Source organism: Bombus pyrosoma, linkage group LG15 (assembly GCF_014825855.1).
Source record: "Bombus pyrosoma isolate SC7728 linkage group LG15, ASM1482585v1, whole genome shotgun sequence".
Taxonomy (NCBI): Eukaryota; Metazoa; Arthropoda; class Insecta; order Hymenoptera; family Apidae; genus Bombus; species Bombus pyrosoma.
Genome location: NC_057784.1, coordinates 5,873,610 through 5,894,124, shown reverse-complemented (window position 1 = coordinate 5,894,124; position 20,515 = coordinate 5,873,610). Strand labels below are relative to the sequence as shown.

At 35.4% G+C, this 20,515-nt stretch overlaps 2 protein-coding genes across 3 annotated transcripts in view; one reads left to right on the top strand and one right to left on the bottom strand.

Annotated features, from left to right (window-relative positions):
- Positions 1-9,192, top strand: part of LOC122576096 (all trans-polyprenyl-diphosphate synthase PDSS1) — a 53,911-nt gene extending 44,719 nt beyond the window's left edge. Inside the window, exons 5-9 of the mRNA XM_043745967.1 lie at positions 5,907-5,996; positions 6,211-6,342; positions 6,519-6,713; positions 6,950-7,216; positions 7,313-9,192. Coding sequence (XP_043601902.1) covers positions 5,907-5,996; positions 6,211-6,342; positions 6,519-6,713; positions 6,950-7,171 — 639 coding nt within the window. The 3' untranslated portion in view covers positions 7,172-7,216; positions 7,313-9,192. The remainder of the gene's footprint in view (positions 1-5,906; positions 5,997-6,210; positions 6,343-6,518; positions 6,714-6,949; positions 7,217-7,312) is intronic.
- A 1,344-nt stretch (positions 9,193-10,536) lies between these two features.
- Positions 10,537-19,915, bottom strand: LOC122576088. Of its 2 annotated transcripts, XM_043745940.1 has the most exons (6): positions 18,025-19,915; positions 16,412-16,614; positions 15,697-16,044; positions 14,945-14,947; positions 14,627-14,707; positions 10,537-14,069 (listed from the first exon to the last, which is right to left on the bottom strand). In XM_043745940.1, exons 1-6 carry the CDS (start codon positions 19,775-19,777, stop codon positions 13,869-13,871), a joined length of 2,589 nt encoding a protein of 862 aa, XP_043601875.1. In that variant the 5' UTR covers positions 19,778-19,915; the 3' UTR covers positions 10,537-13,868. The 2 variants fall into 2 exon arrangements, with proteins under 2 accessions (XP_043601875.1, XP_043601876.1); XM_043745941.1 differs by lacking the exon at positions 14,945-14,947.
- Positions 19,916-20,515: the final 600 nt, after the last annotated feature.

The following is a 20,515-nucleotide window of genomic DNA, read 5'->3' as shown; positions in this document are numbered from 1 at the left end:
TCAAGAATTCTTATTTAGTCGAACACTGTAAATTTCAGAAACTGCTTGTGCAATCTTCGACATTTGCTGCAGGAACACCTTAATTATCCAACAATATGGCATAATTCAATATTAATGATATAAACAACGATCGTTAATTAGTCAACTGTTGCGATAGCTCGACTAGGTAAAAAAGGTTGACCAGGGTGATTTACAAAGTTCATGGGTCAAAATAATATTTATCTTAGAGATCTTTATTTTTCTTTCGTGTATTTTAAAACTAGAATACTTCTATCTTAACCATTGCAAAAATGATTTAACTTATGCTAAATATCTATTAGCAACTTAAATTACCTTTAAAGATTACACAGATTGAAAATCCACGTTCTAGAGAAATGATCAATATGATCGTTAAGACACAAAATACAAACGATTTGTCATTGCCAAAAGAAGAGTTGCCATATCGTAACAATCCACCAACTGTTACACCAATCCAATTGAGCAATGCCCAAATGACCTGCACGGCACACACGAGAAGAATCAAGATGTTGCGTTCACCTGTATTCGCACTTTGGCGATAGGATCAATCTTCTTTTTGTTTTACATTCTCAAGAAATTTCTTTTAGACTTCCCATCGTAGGAAATATTTTTTAATGTCCATGATTCTCACAATAGAAATCAAATGGGCTATTAATAAATCATGGAAATTACTTTTATTATTTATAGCACATAGCAAATGTTCTCCTTTAGATCTCCAAACTTAAGAAATATTTTTTAACTTCCAAGATTCTCACGATCGAAATCGATTGGACTATTAATTAGCTGCTTTTATGTCTCACAGTGCGTAATATTATTTCTCCGTGTGTTAGTCGCGTAATGAGATAAGTAAATAAAAAACAAAATGAGATAGTGAAACACACAAGTATCACAAAATATTATCATTAGCTAAGCTAATTAAGAAAGCTAAGTATAAAATTGGGAACAAAAATCGCAAAGTCGTATCATCGCGATTATAACGGCGTTAACTTTTGAACATCTTTGGAAATTCCAACATTAAATTTCGTTTCGCAGCTGGAGAAGTGATCGATCGTACGCGATCGATGGAAACGCGTTCACCGCGTTGTAAACACATGTGCTAGATATAACGCGATTTGTTAGGAAGTTTGAAAAGTGTGACGGCCTTGACGAACGAATTAACGAGTTGCAAAGAAATGGAAAGCCGTCGAGATGGCTACGAAAGTCGCCCACAGAACACTCGAAGGAGCATTGGGCTAACAAATTGCGTAACACCGGTGTATTAACGGGACACTAATTGAAGGAGCTGTTGCGTATGTATATACGTATAATAGTTATCGCTGTATTACATGCAGATAACGAGGCCATGAACGAAGTAACCTTCTATATTCTGTAACTGTTACCATTCGAAGAACATTTTTGCTCCGATATGTATCGATTTCTACGACCAATGGTCATTCGTTTCTCCTCGTGATTCGTGAAAATTCATATTTTTACGAATACTACCGAAAATGAAGAAACATAACTTACATATAAGTATGCATTTATAAATTTGCCAATTTCTAAGTGCATAGATGAAAAGCATAAATATTATACAAAGATAAGGAAGAGTTATTATACAAGTTAGAAAGAATGTTCACTGTGGTCTTTGCATTTTGTCACTCAAATGGTCAAAAATTACTTTACACCTACAGACACATATATCTTAAAATACGCGTTTTTATCATCGACATTCTAAATATTTCTTCCAAAAATGCCAGAAAATCTGAAGCACGCGGTTCGCCGACCAATTTTCTACTCGTCATATTCCAAATGATAATCGGAGCGCCTGGCTTTCTGAATTGCCAATTCCCAGCAATTAAACTCGAATCCTCGCGCTACAATACACAGTTCGTTAACTCTATTAAAAGAAACATTCCTTTCTTCCGGAAAAAAACTCTACTTACATATACACCTTCGTTTCTACGTACGCGTATATCTCTGCATTCTACGTACATACTTTTACGATAACTGTTCGATGACGTTAACGAAACTTCTACGTGGCACGATTATTTCGCTATTTTCAGGCAAACCAGCTCTGTCATAATTCGATTTCTTGGCAGCGATAATGGACGGCCGACAATTTCGATTCGTATCATTGATCGAAAGTTATTTCCCGAAGGAACGTATCAGACTTTTCGTTAGCTGGGGCTGCGCCCTGGTGCCCACCGCGCTGATTCACGTTCGCTTTGCGAAACTCTCAGCCTTTCGCAATAATCGTCGGTACGTCGATAAAGTGGCGAAAACACGGTGTTTTCGAAAGGAAAGCTCACGGCCGTTTTGTTGGGTGACACGCGTGAAAAACAAGCGACGAAGATGCCGGATGTGAAACTCGAAATTACGACGCGTTCGTCTCGAACCATTGTCAGGCGAGACAACGAGTCGAAACGTTTCCTGGAATTAGTTACGATGGAGTTAGTACTAAGTTCCATTGAGTTTCAGTTGATCTCTAGTAGCGCGTTCTCTTTTTCTCTTTTTTTCTTTTCTTTGGATAGTAAAGATGAGTTGGATTATTTTTTAGTTAGATACAAATTACATAGAGAAGAGGTTGTTCTTTTTAAATTCTTGTCAAAAACGGGAGAAATAACTCGCAGTGAAAGCATTGGAATAGATGATGACGAAGATGGTTCCAGTGTGAATGTAAAATTAATAAATTATACTTGGAAATGCGGAAATGTTGAAATGGTTTGTTTAGGAAGGATTAAAGGTACGTTTCCGTATAGAAAACTAGGTTTTTAAAAAATTTGATAGAGATAGTAGCCAAAGTGGACGAGCTCCAGCGAACGAGATAATTGTTTTCTAAAATATAGTTGCGTTCGTTCTATTCTCGTAAAACTCTCCTTTTACAAAACTTCCTTTTTTTTTATAAAAGATTTATGAAATAACGACGAAGGGATTATAAAATTTATTGTCTGGTTTTCGTAGCTGAATAACGAATTTTATTTGGAGATCGTAAATATACAAAATTCGAAATTTGTAAGATGTACAATTATTTCCTTCTTTTTACAGAGAACATAAAGATTTTAATCATCGTGATTTTTATTGTTAAGGTATCATCTGTCGGCATTTCACGCGGCCTTCACCGTCCGATTCTATTTAAAGTTAAAGCTTCGCCGAAATGACATGACACGTATTGAATATTTGATATACGACATCGTACATTCGCACTGATAGGCTCCTAGAATATTTCGTTCCAGCATAATCAATGAGTTCCTCTCCCGTTTTCTTTTTTGCTTGCGAACATTCAAGGTGAATAGATGGAACTGAAAAGAGAGAAAATTTGACTGTTTTAATCCATATTATTCATCCTAATTTAACGGGGCATATTAGCAATCTAAAAACATGTAAAATACGTGTATGATCATTTATATAATTCCTATGAACACTTTAAGTTTTAAAATTTATAAAATTCCGAAAAAACCTATACATATAATATCTTAAATCTCTACGTTGAAGATTGATTGTTAATTATTCGAAAAAAAATGTAATTTCAACGTTATAATTCAATCATTTATGGTACAACAACTTGATATTTCATCCACATTGCTAACTCTTAATCAATTTATTAATCGCTTATCTTATTTATATCGTATCATTGAACAAAGACAGCGCTAACCATTTAATCGATTCTTCTTCAGACTGTAGATTTCCAAATGTAAATTATTTTTCTGTCATTTTCTTATTTAGGATCTTATCCCTCGTCACTAGAAGATTTTTAAATTTCACAAAGACATTGACAGAATAATATAATCGTTATTGATATTGATCTCTCGGTCAAATTGTATACTAATGATTTTCTTTGAAACACGAAACATCTTTTTCTCGATTAAAACTAAAGCGAGATCGAGACATAAGAAAGTTCGAAGAACGCGGCATGATCGACAACGTGTCAATCTCGAAATAGAGGCAACAATTGTAATTATACATTAGAGAGATCACAACTGAAACGATCGTCCTCCACGTTAATCTTTTCCATGTATTTTCCTATCTCAATCGAAGAAACGAGGTAAAATATCTTGCATGCCGTTGTTCTATTCTACGTGGCTAGAAAGTCGCTGCAATGCAAATAAGGGCCAGAATAGCACACGTTAAATCGTCGAATGGTAGAATAGGTCGTCGACGACGATGCGACCACGACATGCGTTTCGATTTCGATGCACATGCTTGCGGTTATCCCGGTGGTGAGCAAGAAAAACCGCCGATGAATATCCGTCGTATCCAAGCTACAATACTCTGAAACCTTTGATTTCCAATAGCTTTTAACATCGGCAGACGCTATTCTCTGGTTTCCTGGCGTCACTCTGTATCTGATATTCCAACCGCGTTCGACAGCTTCTTTAACACCTAATTAACAACAATAGTAAGATTTCTTCCATTTCTTGCTAGTCAAAGGATCATTTTTATCTTGTTACTGTACGTAGCATTATGGGTCGAGCCAAGATCGATCTAATGGACTGGAGTACTAATTCGATAGTTAACAAGTTATAGATAAATAGTCGTCAATAGGAAGTACTTAAAAGGCATTGAAATTTCTTTAGCATTCTTTAAGTAGCTCTTTGAACGATTATCGGCTATTTGCCGTTGTGAAATTATGTATTAGATATATTAAACAGCTACACAGTCTGAAGAATTTTGAAGCTGTAATCAGCGTCGAATTTAAACGTTTTATAAATCTGCCTTTATTAAATTGTAATGCCATACCAGAATAATGGAAGATTATTAATTTATTCCTAAGTTGAGAACGTGTGTTTTTTATGTCTGAAAAATGTCAAGAATACAAAAAATTTTGAGGATAAAGAGCCACTCTCTAAATTCAGAGGGTTAAAATTATAAAATTATTAATATCTATCTTGAATGAAAAAATACACAATAAGCAGAAAACATACATGATGCCATAAATGGAAATTCAATTTTATATAAATTATACTTTGAACAAATATTTTGTATATTCTATTTTTTAATATTCTTCTCAATATGTGATGTAGATGAAGAAACGTTCAGGCGAACATTTCTTTTTTTTTTACAGTAGAATCATAATGAAAATCACTTTCTGACGTGTTTGAAAAGTTTTTCGCTATATTCGTTCATTTTACGCTTTCTGTATACGCTTTTACCTTAATCGTAGGCCCAAACTGTGTCCATGTGTAAGACTAACAAAAGAAAGTGGCCTCCTCTCGCATTGCCGAGCCTCGATTACCCAGTAAGATCATCGAGTTGTTCGTATAAAACCAGACAAGTGGAAAGATCTTTATTATGATAAGTTAATTAATATGCAAACGTATCTCGATCAATATGGATCGTTTTGATGTGCTATTTAAATAAAAAGAAGAGGGGAGAGGGAACTATTACGAGAGCAAACGCACGTGTCATCCTTCAATATCGAACATTTGCCAGATCTAACTTGTCTGCTTCTATTTCGAAAGATATTCAGTGAAAGGAAACACGTTCTTTAATCGTGCATAGCCGTTTCATCTTTCTTAACTTTTACAATCTACGAAAGGCTCATAATTTATCGTTAATAATACAATGGAAGCTGAACGATAAAATTATCTGCAAAATCTTCCGGAATTTGCAGTATATTTATTTGTACATTTATAAATGTATAATTAGATATTTATAAATAAATAAATATATATATATACATCAAAGTATATTATTTGAGAAGATTTTGTTTCCAAGTCATAGTATATTATCTTCGTTAATTGTTTTTATTGAGCGACTACGCATTTTAGCAATTAAAATGCCAGGATTACTTTCCACGAGAAAGATCGGATCATTTCATTTTACTTAATCTTAAACAAACCTCCCCGTATTTTTATCCTTTGGAAAAATATCTTAATGTATGTTTCCATGATTTGTTGCTCAATTTTCAGGTGGCCATGACAGGAGATTATGTTCTGGCAGTCGCGTCAATTATGATAGCTCAACTGCAAAATAACGATGTCACTCTCACGCTCAGTCAGGTAAAGTTCACAAACCATATCTACAATATCAATATCTTTAACTATAGAATATTTAATGCGATAGATAGAATAACTTTTAGCAAAGAAGTATCTATTATTTACAAGCTGCTAATTAATACGTTAATATTTGTACGGATACGTAAGAGTATTCACATGCTCTAGGATCCTGATATAACCCTGATGATAAGTATTGACAAGTCCAGGTGCTTTCCAGGTCGTGACGGACCTAGTGCAGGGTGAATTTATGCAGCTTGGCTCTAAGGAGACGGAAAACGAGAGATTCGCGCATTACCTCACGAAAACGTATCGCAAGACAGCCAGCTTAGTTGCTAATTCCTTGAAAGCGGTATGTACTGTCATGTTGATCTTGATATTTAATCCTTTCGCACAGGTCGAAGCTGTTTTTAATACGAAGAATTATGTCTACGAATTGTTAAATACATTTTATAATTAAGTAATGTGAATATAAATACGATTAATTTAACAAATAACATATCATTAATGAATATATTTTGAACGTAGGTGACTATGCTAGCTGGTGGAGATGAACAGTTGGTCGAATTAGCCTTCCAATACGGTAGGAACATCGGTTTAGCGTTTCAGTTAGTCGACGATCTTCTGGATTTCGTTTCGTCTTTGTCAGCAATGGGCAAACCTACCGCAGCTGATTTGAAGTTAGGTCTTGCAACTGCTCCAGTTCTTTTCGCCTGTGAACGGGTAAGAAAATTAAAAAAATACATAAATTAATTGGTAAATATGTTTTAGGATCAGGACTAATTCCTTTCGTATTATACAACTCGTACAGAATGTAACTTAAATTTATAGATAGTAGTTCAATAAATAATTCATAAATAGTAATTGAACGTAATATAAGTTGCTATATTCCTTTGCTTTTTAATATTACGATTTGACGTTTTAATTTCTGACGCATCTCCTTCGTTTTTCTATCACAGTATCCAGAATTGAACGCGATGATCATGCGCCGATTTCAAGAGCCAGGAGACGTGGAGAAAGCGTTCGAGCTGGTGCACAAGTCGCAGGGCCTGGAACAAACGAAATTCTTGGCGCGGAAGCATTGCATCGAGGCCATGAAACTTGCACAGTCTTTAGCCGAGAGCCCGTACCAAAAAGGTCTGCAAGTGGTCTGCGATTTAGTATTGAATCGTATGAAGTAGCGATATGAGAAAAAACGATAGGAACTGTGTACGAAAGTAAAAAGGGTACGATGGAACGTTTTGAAACAAACTGGTAATCGCAAGAGAATTAATGTTGGCCACGAAGAACGCCGATTAATTTAATTACAATTACAATTACAGTGAACAAGAAAATAATGTGCCGTTGATACGACAGGTTGTACTGATTGTAGAGAGAGAAAAAAAGAAAAAAAAAAGAATATCGAGCAAATGCATAGACGTAGATGATCGCGACACTCATGTTAAACGCACTCATGACGAATGTGTTCGATTATTATTAATGGTACTTATAATTCTATATTTAAACTTGTATGTTTGTAACATAAAAGTTCAAGATTTTTATATTTACGATATTGTTAACGAGGTGGTAATTTTATGAGAAAAAAAGAAATGGGAAGATTAGCAGGATATTATTTTTATAAATTTCAGATGTAACGTAATGAGAGGTGCCTCATGTCTATAAGGCAATATGCAACAATAAGTACGAGCGATGTCGCTGCGATGTTACTCTAATTGTGTTTAAACGTTACCGAATACTATGTAATTATAAGCGAGAGATCACTCACTAAGTGCCCAGGTACATCTTGCAAACGGGAGATACAACGTATAAGAGAATGTAAAGAAATGAACGATAATGTTTATTTCGCTCTATAGTGCACATATGACCTGATTTTATCGATATTGTCGCTAGCCAATCATAAGTGTAAATAAAATGATTTATAGGACTAATTGTAATGTATTAGAATTGGTAAATCTGCCAGATTGTTGTTTTATTGGAACTACTGGAACTGTGTTACTATGTAACAAAATTCATCTAATAAGTGACAGGCAATGTGAAAACTTTTTACGATAGTGTTACATCAGATTAACTCGATTATAATGTTATAATTCGGTTATACAACGATGCGATTACTCTAAAACAGAAAATTGGTATAGCTATTAAATTTTGCGTAAATTAACTTTTTTCTGAATTTTTTCAGATGATTTAAATTTTTCGGATGATTTAATGCATATTATTATTACGTAAAAGAGTAAATCTACATATATATCAATATAGAAAGTAACAATCGCAAGAATACCAATACTAATTAATAGCATAATTTAATATCTTGTTTAAAGTGTGCGAAGAATATCTGCCAAAGAAGACCATACGGTCTTGATTCTTCCACTTGCATGGAAAAAATCTTTTCGATTCATCAAACACAATGAGAATTGTTTATTATTAATTGGAATGTTTTAAATCATGAAAAATTATTAAGTTTTTATATATGCATAAAATTATTCATATTGTTTTTTATTCAAAAAGATATCTAATAAAAGTGGAATACCATCTTCCATAATGTATTACATTCTTCTTGAATAAAAAAACTGCTCAAAATACTATTTGCTACATAACTGAACATATAGATATAATTGTATAATAACTTATATTTATAACATGAATTAATGTATATAATTGCTCTTTAAGGTAACATAAATCATTGCTGTAAAATTATTAATAAAACAAATACAAAAATGTAATTATGATCAAACGTAGATGTATATTAAGATAAAGACACTGGATTGGTATGGAGAATAGAAGTAAATGAAGCTTGAAGCTTTCGATCTCCTGCACATATTAAAATTATTATTTATAATTTATTTAGCCTATGCACATTATCCATAGACAAAGTAGTATAGTTACAAATTCTGAACGAAAATGAAACATTCGTTATTGTTATGAACACATATATAGTTAATGATTGTAGTTTTTGGAAGAAAATTAATATAAAAAAGCCAAGACCATGGGTGCTCTTAATAATCATTACAAAGACATACATATAGAAAAAAATATGTAAATGCATGATCTTTTAGATTCTTATGTCAGAACTAAATTGTAATATGGATCGATTAGCTTCATTATTAATAAATTGTAAACCATAAGGTTCTTTATCTTATTTGTTATATTGGGGAACATGTTATATAATTTCCTTTTAATATAAATGTTATGTTAAAACTCAAAACAGATCTTATCTTTAAGGTTCCTTATACATTAGTTAATATAGAAAAATTTTAATAAATATCCTTTTCCATTACATGCTTAAATAGATCAGATTAGCACTTTCGGTTTGGTGCGAGGCAAGGGTAACGCGTGGACGGGGAGCTCTGTAGAAAAAGTGAAGTGTGAGGGGAAAAAGGAAAGGAAAGCGCGAAGTGACACAAAGAGAGGAAGATAAAGTGTGAACATACGAGGAGGAAATAAGGAAAAGTGAAAAGAAGACAAAACAAGGGAGATTTACAAGTAAGAAAAACCAATAGATCAGATTAGTCCTTTTTTAATTATATGAATAAATAACATAAATGTATATTCCGTTAATGCAAATTTTAGTGAAGTATACAATACTATCCTATAGTGAAAAAATGTAGAACATGCGAATCCATTTTTTATTTTATAACATCAATATAAATAGCACGGTTACAACCGTGCAAACAATTTGTCTGATATTATATTCAAATTCGACTCAATCGTCAAAGATGATAAAATCAATAGCTACGAAAAGATCTTCGCTTATTAAACTCTCGAAAGTAAATTTCTCACGACGCGTAACTGACAGCTAACACAGTGATAGGTTACGCACATAAAACCCGATGCACATGAGCGACAGCGACGTGATCGGTGTAGACGGGCGATGCAATGTCGTTCATGTACGTTATCCGTTCTGAAACTATCATAGATCCTTGACTAAAACAGGTTTTCCAGCGTACAGTATTTCAATTCTACGCGCGACTTTAAACGAATCAGGAACGGTTCCGCTCCAGCTAATCGGGAGACAGCTAGGCGAAGTTTTGGCGCGGAGCGTCATTGTGCTGTTGAATTGTGGGTGGTATCAAGATGTATCATTTTTGAAATTTCAACTACGTAGTGTTTTCCCGTACCTCCATGTGGCAAGATATAGGTAATCGTATTGTTTGATATACAATTATTAATTGCATTAGTATAAGTAATAGAATTATGAATTATATATGCAACAAATAATGCGAGCTAATTGGTTACAATCACAATTGGATGTAGTTAGAACATTTATCAAATAGTTTCGTTCTAGTCTGAGTAAAGTATCGTATACAGAAATTTAAAGAGTTATCATTTAATTTGCACTATATTAAATTCTACATCTAATTTTGTTCTAAGATGAATAATTTGTTCCAAGTAGAAGTATTTGTATTGCAATTGCAGAATATTATCGCCATTATAGTGGTCATAATTTTACAGTAAAATTAATTTCAATTTCCGTCACGAATAAAGTAATTTTTTTCTGTGAGTCATGAGATGCGGGATAAAAAGAGTGGTTAAAATAATGGTGGGAGAATCCGAATATCTGAAACATTTATTTGTAAATAAAGTTCACAATGATGTCATTATTATGATCATATTAATAATAACAAGTACTCGTTACCCATAATCAATTTGCTCGCTTATTTCGTTTCTTTTTATTTCTGTTACGTGAATTTATAACGTGTAATAAAATTGCAAAGACATATGGTATAGACATTAAGCGATCTGTCATATCTTTTATTCCTTTTCAATCGTTGGAAAAAGGAAGTATATTTTTGTCACTCAAGTAACAACGAGTATATACGTTATATATCTCTTTTTCTCTGTTTCTATAATTTAATCGCGTTACAGGAATTCTTATCGTATCTGATAAAATGTAAATAGCTAACGCAGTTCATTCTTAAAAAGGCACAAGTTTTTTCCTCTTCCAGCGACGAAAATTTATTTCAATCCCCCAGTTCGATCGTCAAACACCTTCTTCTCTCCTTCTACAACATCGTTCGCCATTCTGTAATCGATTTTTTAGTAGTGCATCATTTTGATTTATTACGTGATAAATATTAAAAATTTTAACATTCATTGTTGAAAAAAAGTTCTATGAATCACTGTTTTACCGACAAACTCATCAATTGGCAATTTCCTTTCTTTTCTAACATAACATGGTAAAATAATTTTCATATTTGATAATGTTTATAAGAAATAATTAAATACATTTAAATACGTTATATATCCATCAAATATTGTAGAAAATTCCTATTAAAAGCTGTGCATAAAAAGGACAAAAAGTAATAAATATAGTTTTATGTACAATTATTGAATACGCTTAAAAGTGAAGTAATTACAACAATAATATTTGAATAATTAAACAAGTTTAAATATAGATATAACATCTCAATGTATCAATATAACGTTTCATAAAACTAAAATGTACTAAAATGTATCTATTATGTAGTTATTGATTTTTATATTCATCGAATGTACTTTAGATTGGAGAACGTTGTTCAGATTGACATCGAATGAAAATATACATCTCCACACTCTTCACTGAATGTTTTACGAATGCAACTGGAGGATTGTTTAAATAATAAGATCACACATTTTTTCCTTATATGGACGAAACGTTCGAACAGAACTCAGAGACTGAAAGTTTCAAAGCTACTCAGTCGGTACAGGCGTCTCTGTCCAAAAGCTTCATTATACTCGTATGTACGTAATATAAAAACAACTTAAAAAAGAAAAAAGAAGATAGCAACACGACAAATCTACAAAATATACAAAGTACAGGGTTGTATTTATTGTCGACAATAGACTACGACAAATAAATCGCAACTGCTGTGTCTGGTCTGCGAACAATCGCAGAATTACTATACGTCTTTTCTTATCATCGAACTAAAAACAACCGGATATCCTCCTTCTTACATTACGCTTGTGACAATCAGCCGTTTATATCGCGAGGAACGATAAGATTTTCTTTTTTTATGTTATGCGGATTGATTAGTTCGCGCTCGCGTGCAGTGTCGTTCGCTCGGTAAAAATAACGTTCGACAGCTGACACGAGCCGCACCAGATACATTTTAAATTTTCTGCGAACTTTGATTGTAAATTGAAAATTTAAGGTTGAACGCTCATAGTTCTGGAAAATATTAACACGTTCCGTGCCGGGTGAAAATTGAAAGTGTCGGTAAAGCTTTAAAGTAAAGAGAATTTATCGTAGAATATTTAGTTACGCGTAGAAAATAAGCGGCGATTCTTTGTAATCAAATATTTTTCTTTATTGCAAATAAGCTTCTCTTTATTGTAATTTCGTATCTACGGAAACTAGAATCCTAACCGTTTAAATCGTCACAAATTACAAGATATCCTTATCACTTTCTAGAATTGGTCACGTGAATCAGTCCTCGATATCATCTGTAATTCGTATCGATGATGGTAACGTTCATATTTTCTGCCTTACCGATATAAGATTTCTTTAATTAATTCCTCGAGATTCTTATATTTTTCATTGATCAAAATGAATTCATCAGAATGTAACCATGTTTGAAGTAACTTCTATTCCTTAAAAGAATTTTATCGTGTATTTTAATCATTTCCATTTTTATTTCTTATTTTTCTTCTTTTTTTTTTACTTCACACATTAATTTTAAAGCATAGTCAAAAATTGGTTTAGAGTAACGAGTCATAGAAGTAGCGATTTCTCTGAATCTCTGACACTTTGAAAGACGAAAAGAATACTGTTAAATCTCTGATAAAAATTCTACTTTCTGTCATAAGAATCGTTTCGTCGTCGAATGAACCATATGGCACGGAACTTGTTAATTTTAAGATGCCGAATTTCAATCATTCCTCGCTAAAAGAATGGAAGAATATTCCACGCTTCTCTATCCATGTCTAAATCGATCACATTCTAATCGCGTTGTCAGCGTAACGTTCGCTCTCAGAATACGCTCCAAGGTTGGCTTCCTACCAGACACGAAGGAATTCGTAATCAGGTGCGTTTTCTGTGGCGACTACGGTGCAGCCAGCGAGAGTCTTAGTAACTGGTAGATCCTATGACTTGAGCCGTTCGATCAAAGTGACCTGAAAGTGATTAGCTCGATTTTGAGAATTTTTTGAAATTTTTTGCGCCAAAACATTCGATCGATCCTTATTTTATATATAATAATATATATATTATTTTTTATATAATTTCACCAATTTTCTCTGTGATTTGTTTCATCGACTAAACCGATTTGCGAAATAAGTGGCTCGTTTAGCATTCCTGTGTGTCCCATACGGAGCATGAAAGTTTCGATTAGCCGTTTCTACGGCGACCAGAAACGCGATCTACAGTGGCGTGCAAAGTTTTCCGGCCAAATATATTTCCCACCTTATATTTCAAAAACGATATTTTAAAGAGTTTCAGATAATATCATGGATAAACTATACGGTGTTTGCGTATCCCGATACTACTTGAAGTTCTTTCGGATATCGCTGTTCAAATACGAAGTTAAAAATTCAGTCTGGTAGTAAATTTGTTCACGTCACTGTACATCCTGTCCAAGGTACCATGATCGATCGGGACGATGGTCGTGAACGATCGTCGAAAATTGAAGCACCAATTTCAAAGTAAATTATCGTATGCGTGTATTTTTTATCGATTTCGTTTCTCCTCGACCTCGACTGGTAACTGAATCGAGTCGAATTGAGACTCGTCGTTGCCTGTTTAAGCGACCGGACGAACAAGACTTATTGTTTTAAAGGCGAAAACGCGCGTGTTATCGGTGCTCGATGTGCGAACGCAGCGATCAATCGGTTAACTCGACTATTTCTTTTTTTTTTCTTTTTTGTTCCTTTTGATTTTTTTGGCTTTTGGTAGAAAGTTCTTATTTATAAATCGACGTCTTCTTGCTTGGCCTTTGGTGCAATCTTTTCACCACTGTCGGACTCCTTGATGGTAGCGTGAACGTCAGCGACTTCGACCGGCGGAGGAACCGCTGGATTCACTGATTGATCCTCTTCCGCAATCTCGAAGCCAATCGTCGCTCCAATCTTCTGACTCGCCTGTTTGAATGAGTCTGATAGCATCACCTGTTGACCAGATTAATTGCCAAGCGTTAAAAGCGCGATAGTATGGAGCGTTATAGTTGGAGGAATAATATAGAGTAGAATGTGTTCGGTATAATGAAAATTAATATTTCTCCGATATTCTAGATTACATTATGTAGTTATTGAAGGTACGCTAGATTAATAAAGTTTTATTTGATTATGAATTATTATATACTACAAAGGAAAGCTTAGAAAAGTCGATCTTCTATTTAATTTATATTCAATTAGAAAATTTAGATTATTATGGGGCAGGTTATTTACATATACATGCGTATATATTATTAAATATAAAATTAAATTGGTTTATTGTATATAAATTATATGTATATTATGTTATACTGTTTATATCACATTGTTATATTATACTATGGGTTAGATTGGATTACTAGATTTTCATTAGATTAGAAAATATTACTATTATAAGAGATTTAGAAAATTTGGTAATTTACATTGGATTATGAGATTCAGATTATCGCAGGTTAGATCAGATTATTAGATTTTTTATTTCTTTAGAAAATAATTGATAAAAAAATTCGTACCTGTACGACGTTGATGCACATAGACGTGAGGGCCAGGCCGAACACCAGGTATATTATCGAACACATCATGTATATGGGATGCTAGATCAACCAACCAATTAATTTGTTAATGTGTGCGCGTGTATTCTGTCATCGACGGTATTTTTTTTTTGTTTTAATTTTCGCTAAGAAAACACGTGCAATTGTGCCGAAGTGAGATTTATGCGAAAAGCATGTACGAAATAGTGTGTATATACGGTGATGTGCATTATTAGTTCTCTTTAGAATTTGTGTTTGTTTGTCTGTTTCTTGATTAACTTTTTGATTTTCAAAGCTTACCGTCTGAACGCCACCGTGAAAGGGACAAGCAAAAGAATAAGTTAATTATATAGCTCACTGAATACGAATCTTGGGGACAAGGGTACATTCCATCGGTCAAATATAAAGCAAACGCTAATTGCAAATGAAAATCGAAGAATGTACATCGAAGAGACACGTTCTGAATTTAATAAGTTAAGATCGGTAAAGTTCAGCCACGTTGTGTAATAATAGTTCGTAAAATGATTTAATAAACTCTAAGTAATATCAAATTTCCTCTGTTCATTTGTACAGAGAAAAATTAATAATTTTCCAATTCAACGAATCGCTTATTAAGATAAATAAAAAGATAAGGGGAAATGGTGTAAAATAGTGAAGTTCCTTCCTTCCTCCGAATTTCATTAGATAGAAATTCTTACAGTTACTTTTCTAAATTTCTTTGAGTTAAAAATACGACGAAATGGAACAAATACTAACTTTGCCTAAATCAAAATTTATACCGCTATCCAAGGATCACGTAACGTTGTCCCAGTTTACAAAATTCTGAAAATTCTCTCACGCGATATGACTAAACGCTGGTATCCAGCTTTGAGATAAAAGAAAACTGTTCCATCGAACGTGTCTCTTGGAATCAGTCTAGCAACGAATCGATCTCGTCGTTTAGGGAAGGCGAAACGAGCGGGGCGTGATGCAAGATATAAAAACGACGACTGAAATATCGTCGAAGTAAAAACAAAAAAAAAAACAAAAAAAAAAATGCCAAGAATTTTCACCTTTGGCACGTAATCGCCGAAGCCGATAGTGCTCATGGAGATGAAAACGAAGTAGAAGCTCTCGAAGAAGCCCCATCCTTCCGATAAACAGAACAATGTGGCGCCTATGAAAATGTAACCGAGTAGAATGAAGATGGCAACAGAGATTGGTAGATTAAATTCGTCGTCGATGGCGAACGCGGACATCGCCGGTGTTCCTGGTGTGTCAGGCACGTTTCCATCCAAGTTGAGGACCGTTTGAGATTGCGGAGCCTGCTTTTGTATTTCTTCGATATCCTCTGGATTAATCTGCGAGGGCCTCTTAAACGTTGCTAGGTCGTAAACTAATTGCACGCCTTTCATCACTTCCTGTTTACCGAAGACTTAATCAGTGAAATTAGAAATCACAATGTTACAGTCGACGCGGTATAAGCTTGGTGAGCTCACGAGATACGAGGTCAGAAGGTAGAACACGTAATTTCAGACGTTTCACTTTCCGTACCGTGATATTTGATTATTGCGATAATGCTGCGCATTGATTTCTTGCAGAATTTTTCTTTAATTTAAACTGTCTCGGTAAAATTTATTCTTTCTTCTTCTATGATTAACGATGATATATTAGAAAATGCAACAAACAGTTAAGAGTGGAAGATTGCTTTTCCTTTTAGGATAGAAATAAAACGAATAGAAACCAAAAGTCACGAGACGATCGTTCTCTATGATTTTGAGATCTTACCTGAACAGGCACGGTTCGACGAACCTTGCGACAACTTCCTGTATAATACACCCTTCGGACGAACGCCCAGAGGAACTTGATACCACGCGTGAATAATTTGCCAAAATCGGCCAATATTATCAGAAACATCGGGATACCGAAGATAGCGTAAACTATTGTGATGGCTCTTCCGGTGGTGGTACTAGGTGAAATATGTCCGTATCCTAAAATAGAGCGACAGATTCGTAAAGTTGAGACACTGTAACGACTGGAATTGCATGATTCATATTCGCTAATGAGAATGAAAATTTTCGAGAGGGTCGAACCTCGAGAGGTTCACATCTCTATACATATATTTCTATGGGACAAAAATAAACCTGAGAGATACTAAATACGCGGTGGCGTTCGGTCTAAGTTTAGCAATTTTAGTGGTACAATTTGGCGGTCCTTTGCTCATAAAGTGGTCGAATTCTTCGATAATAGAACTTTCCTTTCAAGTATCTCGTTTATGTAAACGATTATTATTTGCAACTGTTTGTTTCTCATGAACTTTGGGGTCGTTTGTTTCGATGAAACGAAATATTATGAAATTTGATTTTCTGTTTATTAAATTCGAATCGATAGGATAGCCGATGTAATTTGTATTTCGATTTATCGATAATTGCTGGCTTTGTGCTCATCACATCGATCTAGATTCAAATAGTTACGCATATTCGCAAATCATATAAATTTAATATTAAATTTCTACTGATTAAAGATTTGTAAGATCGTAAATACGAAAAATGAATTATTATATATGCTTGTTAGATTTAATTTAATATTCAGTCTGTTAGCGATATTGCAATATTACGTTTTTACTAATTAAGGGTTATTAACAATCCAAATATAAAATATGGAAGATTCAACTTATCAGCAATATTTGAATTTCATTTCACAGATAATTTCCAGCTTTAATTGTCGCCGTCTTATGAAATAAGATTAAAAAGATTATGTAAATTAGAAATCATTTGTGGCTTTCCATATTAGATCAATTAAATTTCTACTGATTAGTAATTTCTAAGAGACTAAACATAAGAGCTGAATTACAACTTCGCTTAATTCATTGCATCATGAATATTTGAATTTCGTTTCCCTGGAAATTGCCAATTTTACTATCAAATATTTTGTGAAATCAGATTAAAAAGATATTTCATAATATCAAACTACCCTCAAAAACCGTCTTTCGTAGTCATTGTTAATCTAAACACGAAATCTGAGTCATAAATCTCTAGTTAGATATCCATCCTATTACTAATATTTAATAACAACGTATCCCTCCATGGAACCAAATCCTCAAAAGTTTCGAAATCACGATATTCCTTTCCAGAACGCAATAAATTTCCAAAGTTCCCTACGAACTTATCGTTCTTGAAAAATTTAGGCCGCTGGCACGAAACGCGTGCGCATTCAGCTTTTGACAATCAAGTATACAACCCACAATCATCGTCTGTACGACTATATCAGCCAGTTAGGAAAATCAATACAGAACTTATAAGAGCTTTTGCGATAACCATATCTCTTCACATCGTCGCACATCGATTTTATATTTTCCTTCCATATTTCCTTTTATCCCAGAGCTATCCGGATTTTCTCACCGATAGTGGTTATTACTGTCAGACAGTACACGACAGCGTTGAGAAAGCTCCAACTTCTTTGCCCGCTGTATGTATGAACGCCCGCTTCGTGAGCAGTGTGCAACTGCTCCTCAAACTCCATTAACTTCCGGCGAGCCATGCTCTTCCAGTCGTCTTCCCTCAGATTGTGACTGTAGTTCCACAAACTATCTAAGAAATCTCGTTTCACGCGTTTCACGCCGCATTTGTAGAACGTCTCGAATGCACCCTCGGTGAACCGGAAAATGAACGCGCCCAAACCACAGTAGATCATCACCAACATTAATTCTGACAAGCAACGATTTCTCAATCCTCTTACAATCTGTGCTTCTCGAGGATTTTGCGCGACGAACGCCTTAAACTCTGCAACCACGTCTTTCATTGCCCTTAAAAAGTCCATGAAAGTGACTTTCGTCGGTTGGCCCAGTCTTACTTCTAAGAATTTGTCTTCTGTTTTAACTTTTGTTGGTTCCTCTTTTTGTTTTGGTGGTTTGACTTTCTCTGGTTCTTCGTAGTCTTCTTTCTTCTCTGGGTCATCGTCTTCTTTGTCTTCCTTTTTCTTGCCAAAGAATGGCAGCCAAGAAAACCAACCTTTTCTTCTCTCAGACTCTTTCAGCTTCTCGATAGATTTCTCGATGGCTTCTTGTTCCATCTCTGTGAGCGGTGTACTGAATTTTCTTCTCCTTAGCGACTTTTCTTCTTGAGCATCCTCGAACACATCCGGAATATCGGTATCGAGGATGTTCTGCTCTCTCTTCAGGTATTCCTCCTGAGCCCTAGCGAAATCTTTCATTAGACTGTCGTTACTCAAAGGAATTATCTGCTTCTTTATGTCAGAGGAGGATCTCTTCATCGCGACTTCTTCCGTCTGCCGAGGGAAAGATTCGCTTTTCTTCATTTTACGATCTTCGTCGGTATCGTCAGTTTGACTATGAACTCTAGAACGTCCTCTTTCAGGTTTCGCTTGATCATCTCCCTCAAGCTTCTGTTTACTGGACTTCTTCTCCCTTGGAGGCTTCTCGATCGCCTCTTTCATTCCAATTTCAGAATCACCGCTGCTAATTTTCTTCGAGGAACTCTTCTTTATTCTAAATTTCCCTGTTTCCGGCGATTTAGTTCTTCTCGGATGCCTGTCTATCTCCTCCATATCGCTAGAGTCAGTCGACTGACCGTGTCTCTCCATTCTTTCCCTCGACTTCTTCTTCAAACGTCTTTCCACTTTCCTCGGTTCAATCGGTTGATCTATATCACCATCAATATCCTTTGAGCTCGGTATAGCATCCTGATACTTCGTAACAACTTCTTCACTCTTGGCCGTTTCCTTCACTGGACTTCCGTTATCCACTTGGCTAGCCAATTCCTTCCATACCGACTGCGCAGTGGTCTCATCTTTAGCGTCATTCTCACGTGCTTGCGATTCTTTCTGAGGAGAAGCAGAACTCTTCTTCTCTTCGCTCGCCTTTCTACCATCAGCGTCCTTGACCTTGCTTGGACTCTTCTTCTTTCTTTCCTCGACCTTCAGTTGCAAATCTTCCTCCTTGCTTCTCTTCTCCCGATCCTCCAACTCGGTTCGCTCAGCATCCTCCGCCATCTGCTCCATCCTGGCGCGTCTCGCCTCTTCCTCGTCGTCGGAAGTTTCCACCAATCGTTGGTTCCTCGAGGAAGGGTCCGGTGTCTTTTCGCGCCTTCTGGCCGCGGCTTTGCGCCGCCTGTGTACTGTGTAACTGTCCTCCATGTCTCAGGACACGGAGAATCGGTGCAGATGGAACGCGGGACAAAATCGAACTGTTGGTTTGACGCGAAAACTGCACGATTGCGTCTTGGTTGGCCCCGGTGCAGACGGACACCGAGACAGAAATAAAACAGAGGCTGCTCCCACCACGCGCTACCAACGGAACCAGATGGTTTTGCCGCAGCGGGTATCGAGCGAAGGCGCCACGCGAATCGCGCGCAACCAGGAGGCCAACGACGCTCGGGCGTCGCGATGCCGGCCCTGCAGCTACTGCAACCCGTTCAACGCCACCCGAACCTGCAATCGGTTACTGTTACCACCACTCTCTTCAACCGCTATGCGGAGCTTTCTTCGAGGCTACCCGAAGCGTAGTGTTATCAAGCGATTGACGTCATGGAACGTGATTTTAGAGGTTCGGTGGTTTCGAGGAAAGAAAAATATTACGCTAAGTATGCTGTTGTCACGGTGTTGGCTATGTTGTGCGTCGTACGAAGCATTGCTTAGAGGATAAGCCAAGGTTTATGGGTACTTGAAGATGTTACCGAGGAGACTGTAAAAGATTTAGTATTTTTGTACGTGTTCTTTTTAGAATAACATCTTTTTTAAACTGTGGAAAAGTCGTTCTCCTGTCGGTTGCTGGATATGGTTTTTTAGAAATATAGTTTTCTTTACAGTTTGTAATACGAGCGTAGTTTCTCTATGGATATGGCGGAAATTGTCTGTTATCGGGTATTATACGTA

Coding starts and splice junctions, on each gene's coding strand:
- LOC122576088 (XM_043745940.1), bottom strand. CDS start 19,777: ATGGAGGACAGTTACACAGTACACAGGCGGCGCAAAGCCGCGGCCAGA. Junction 16,045..16,411: donor GTCGAACCGTGCCTGTTCAG/GTAAGATCTCAA, acceptor TTCGGTAAACAG/GAAGTGATGAAAGGCGTGCA. Junction 14,070..14,626: donor TGTGCATCAACGTCGTACAG/GTACGAATTTTT, acceptor TCTGGTCAACAG/GTGATGCTATCAGACTCATT.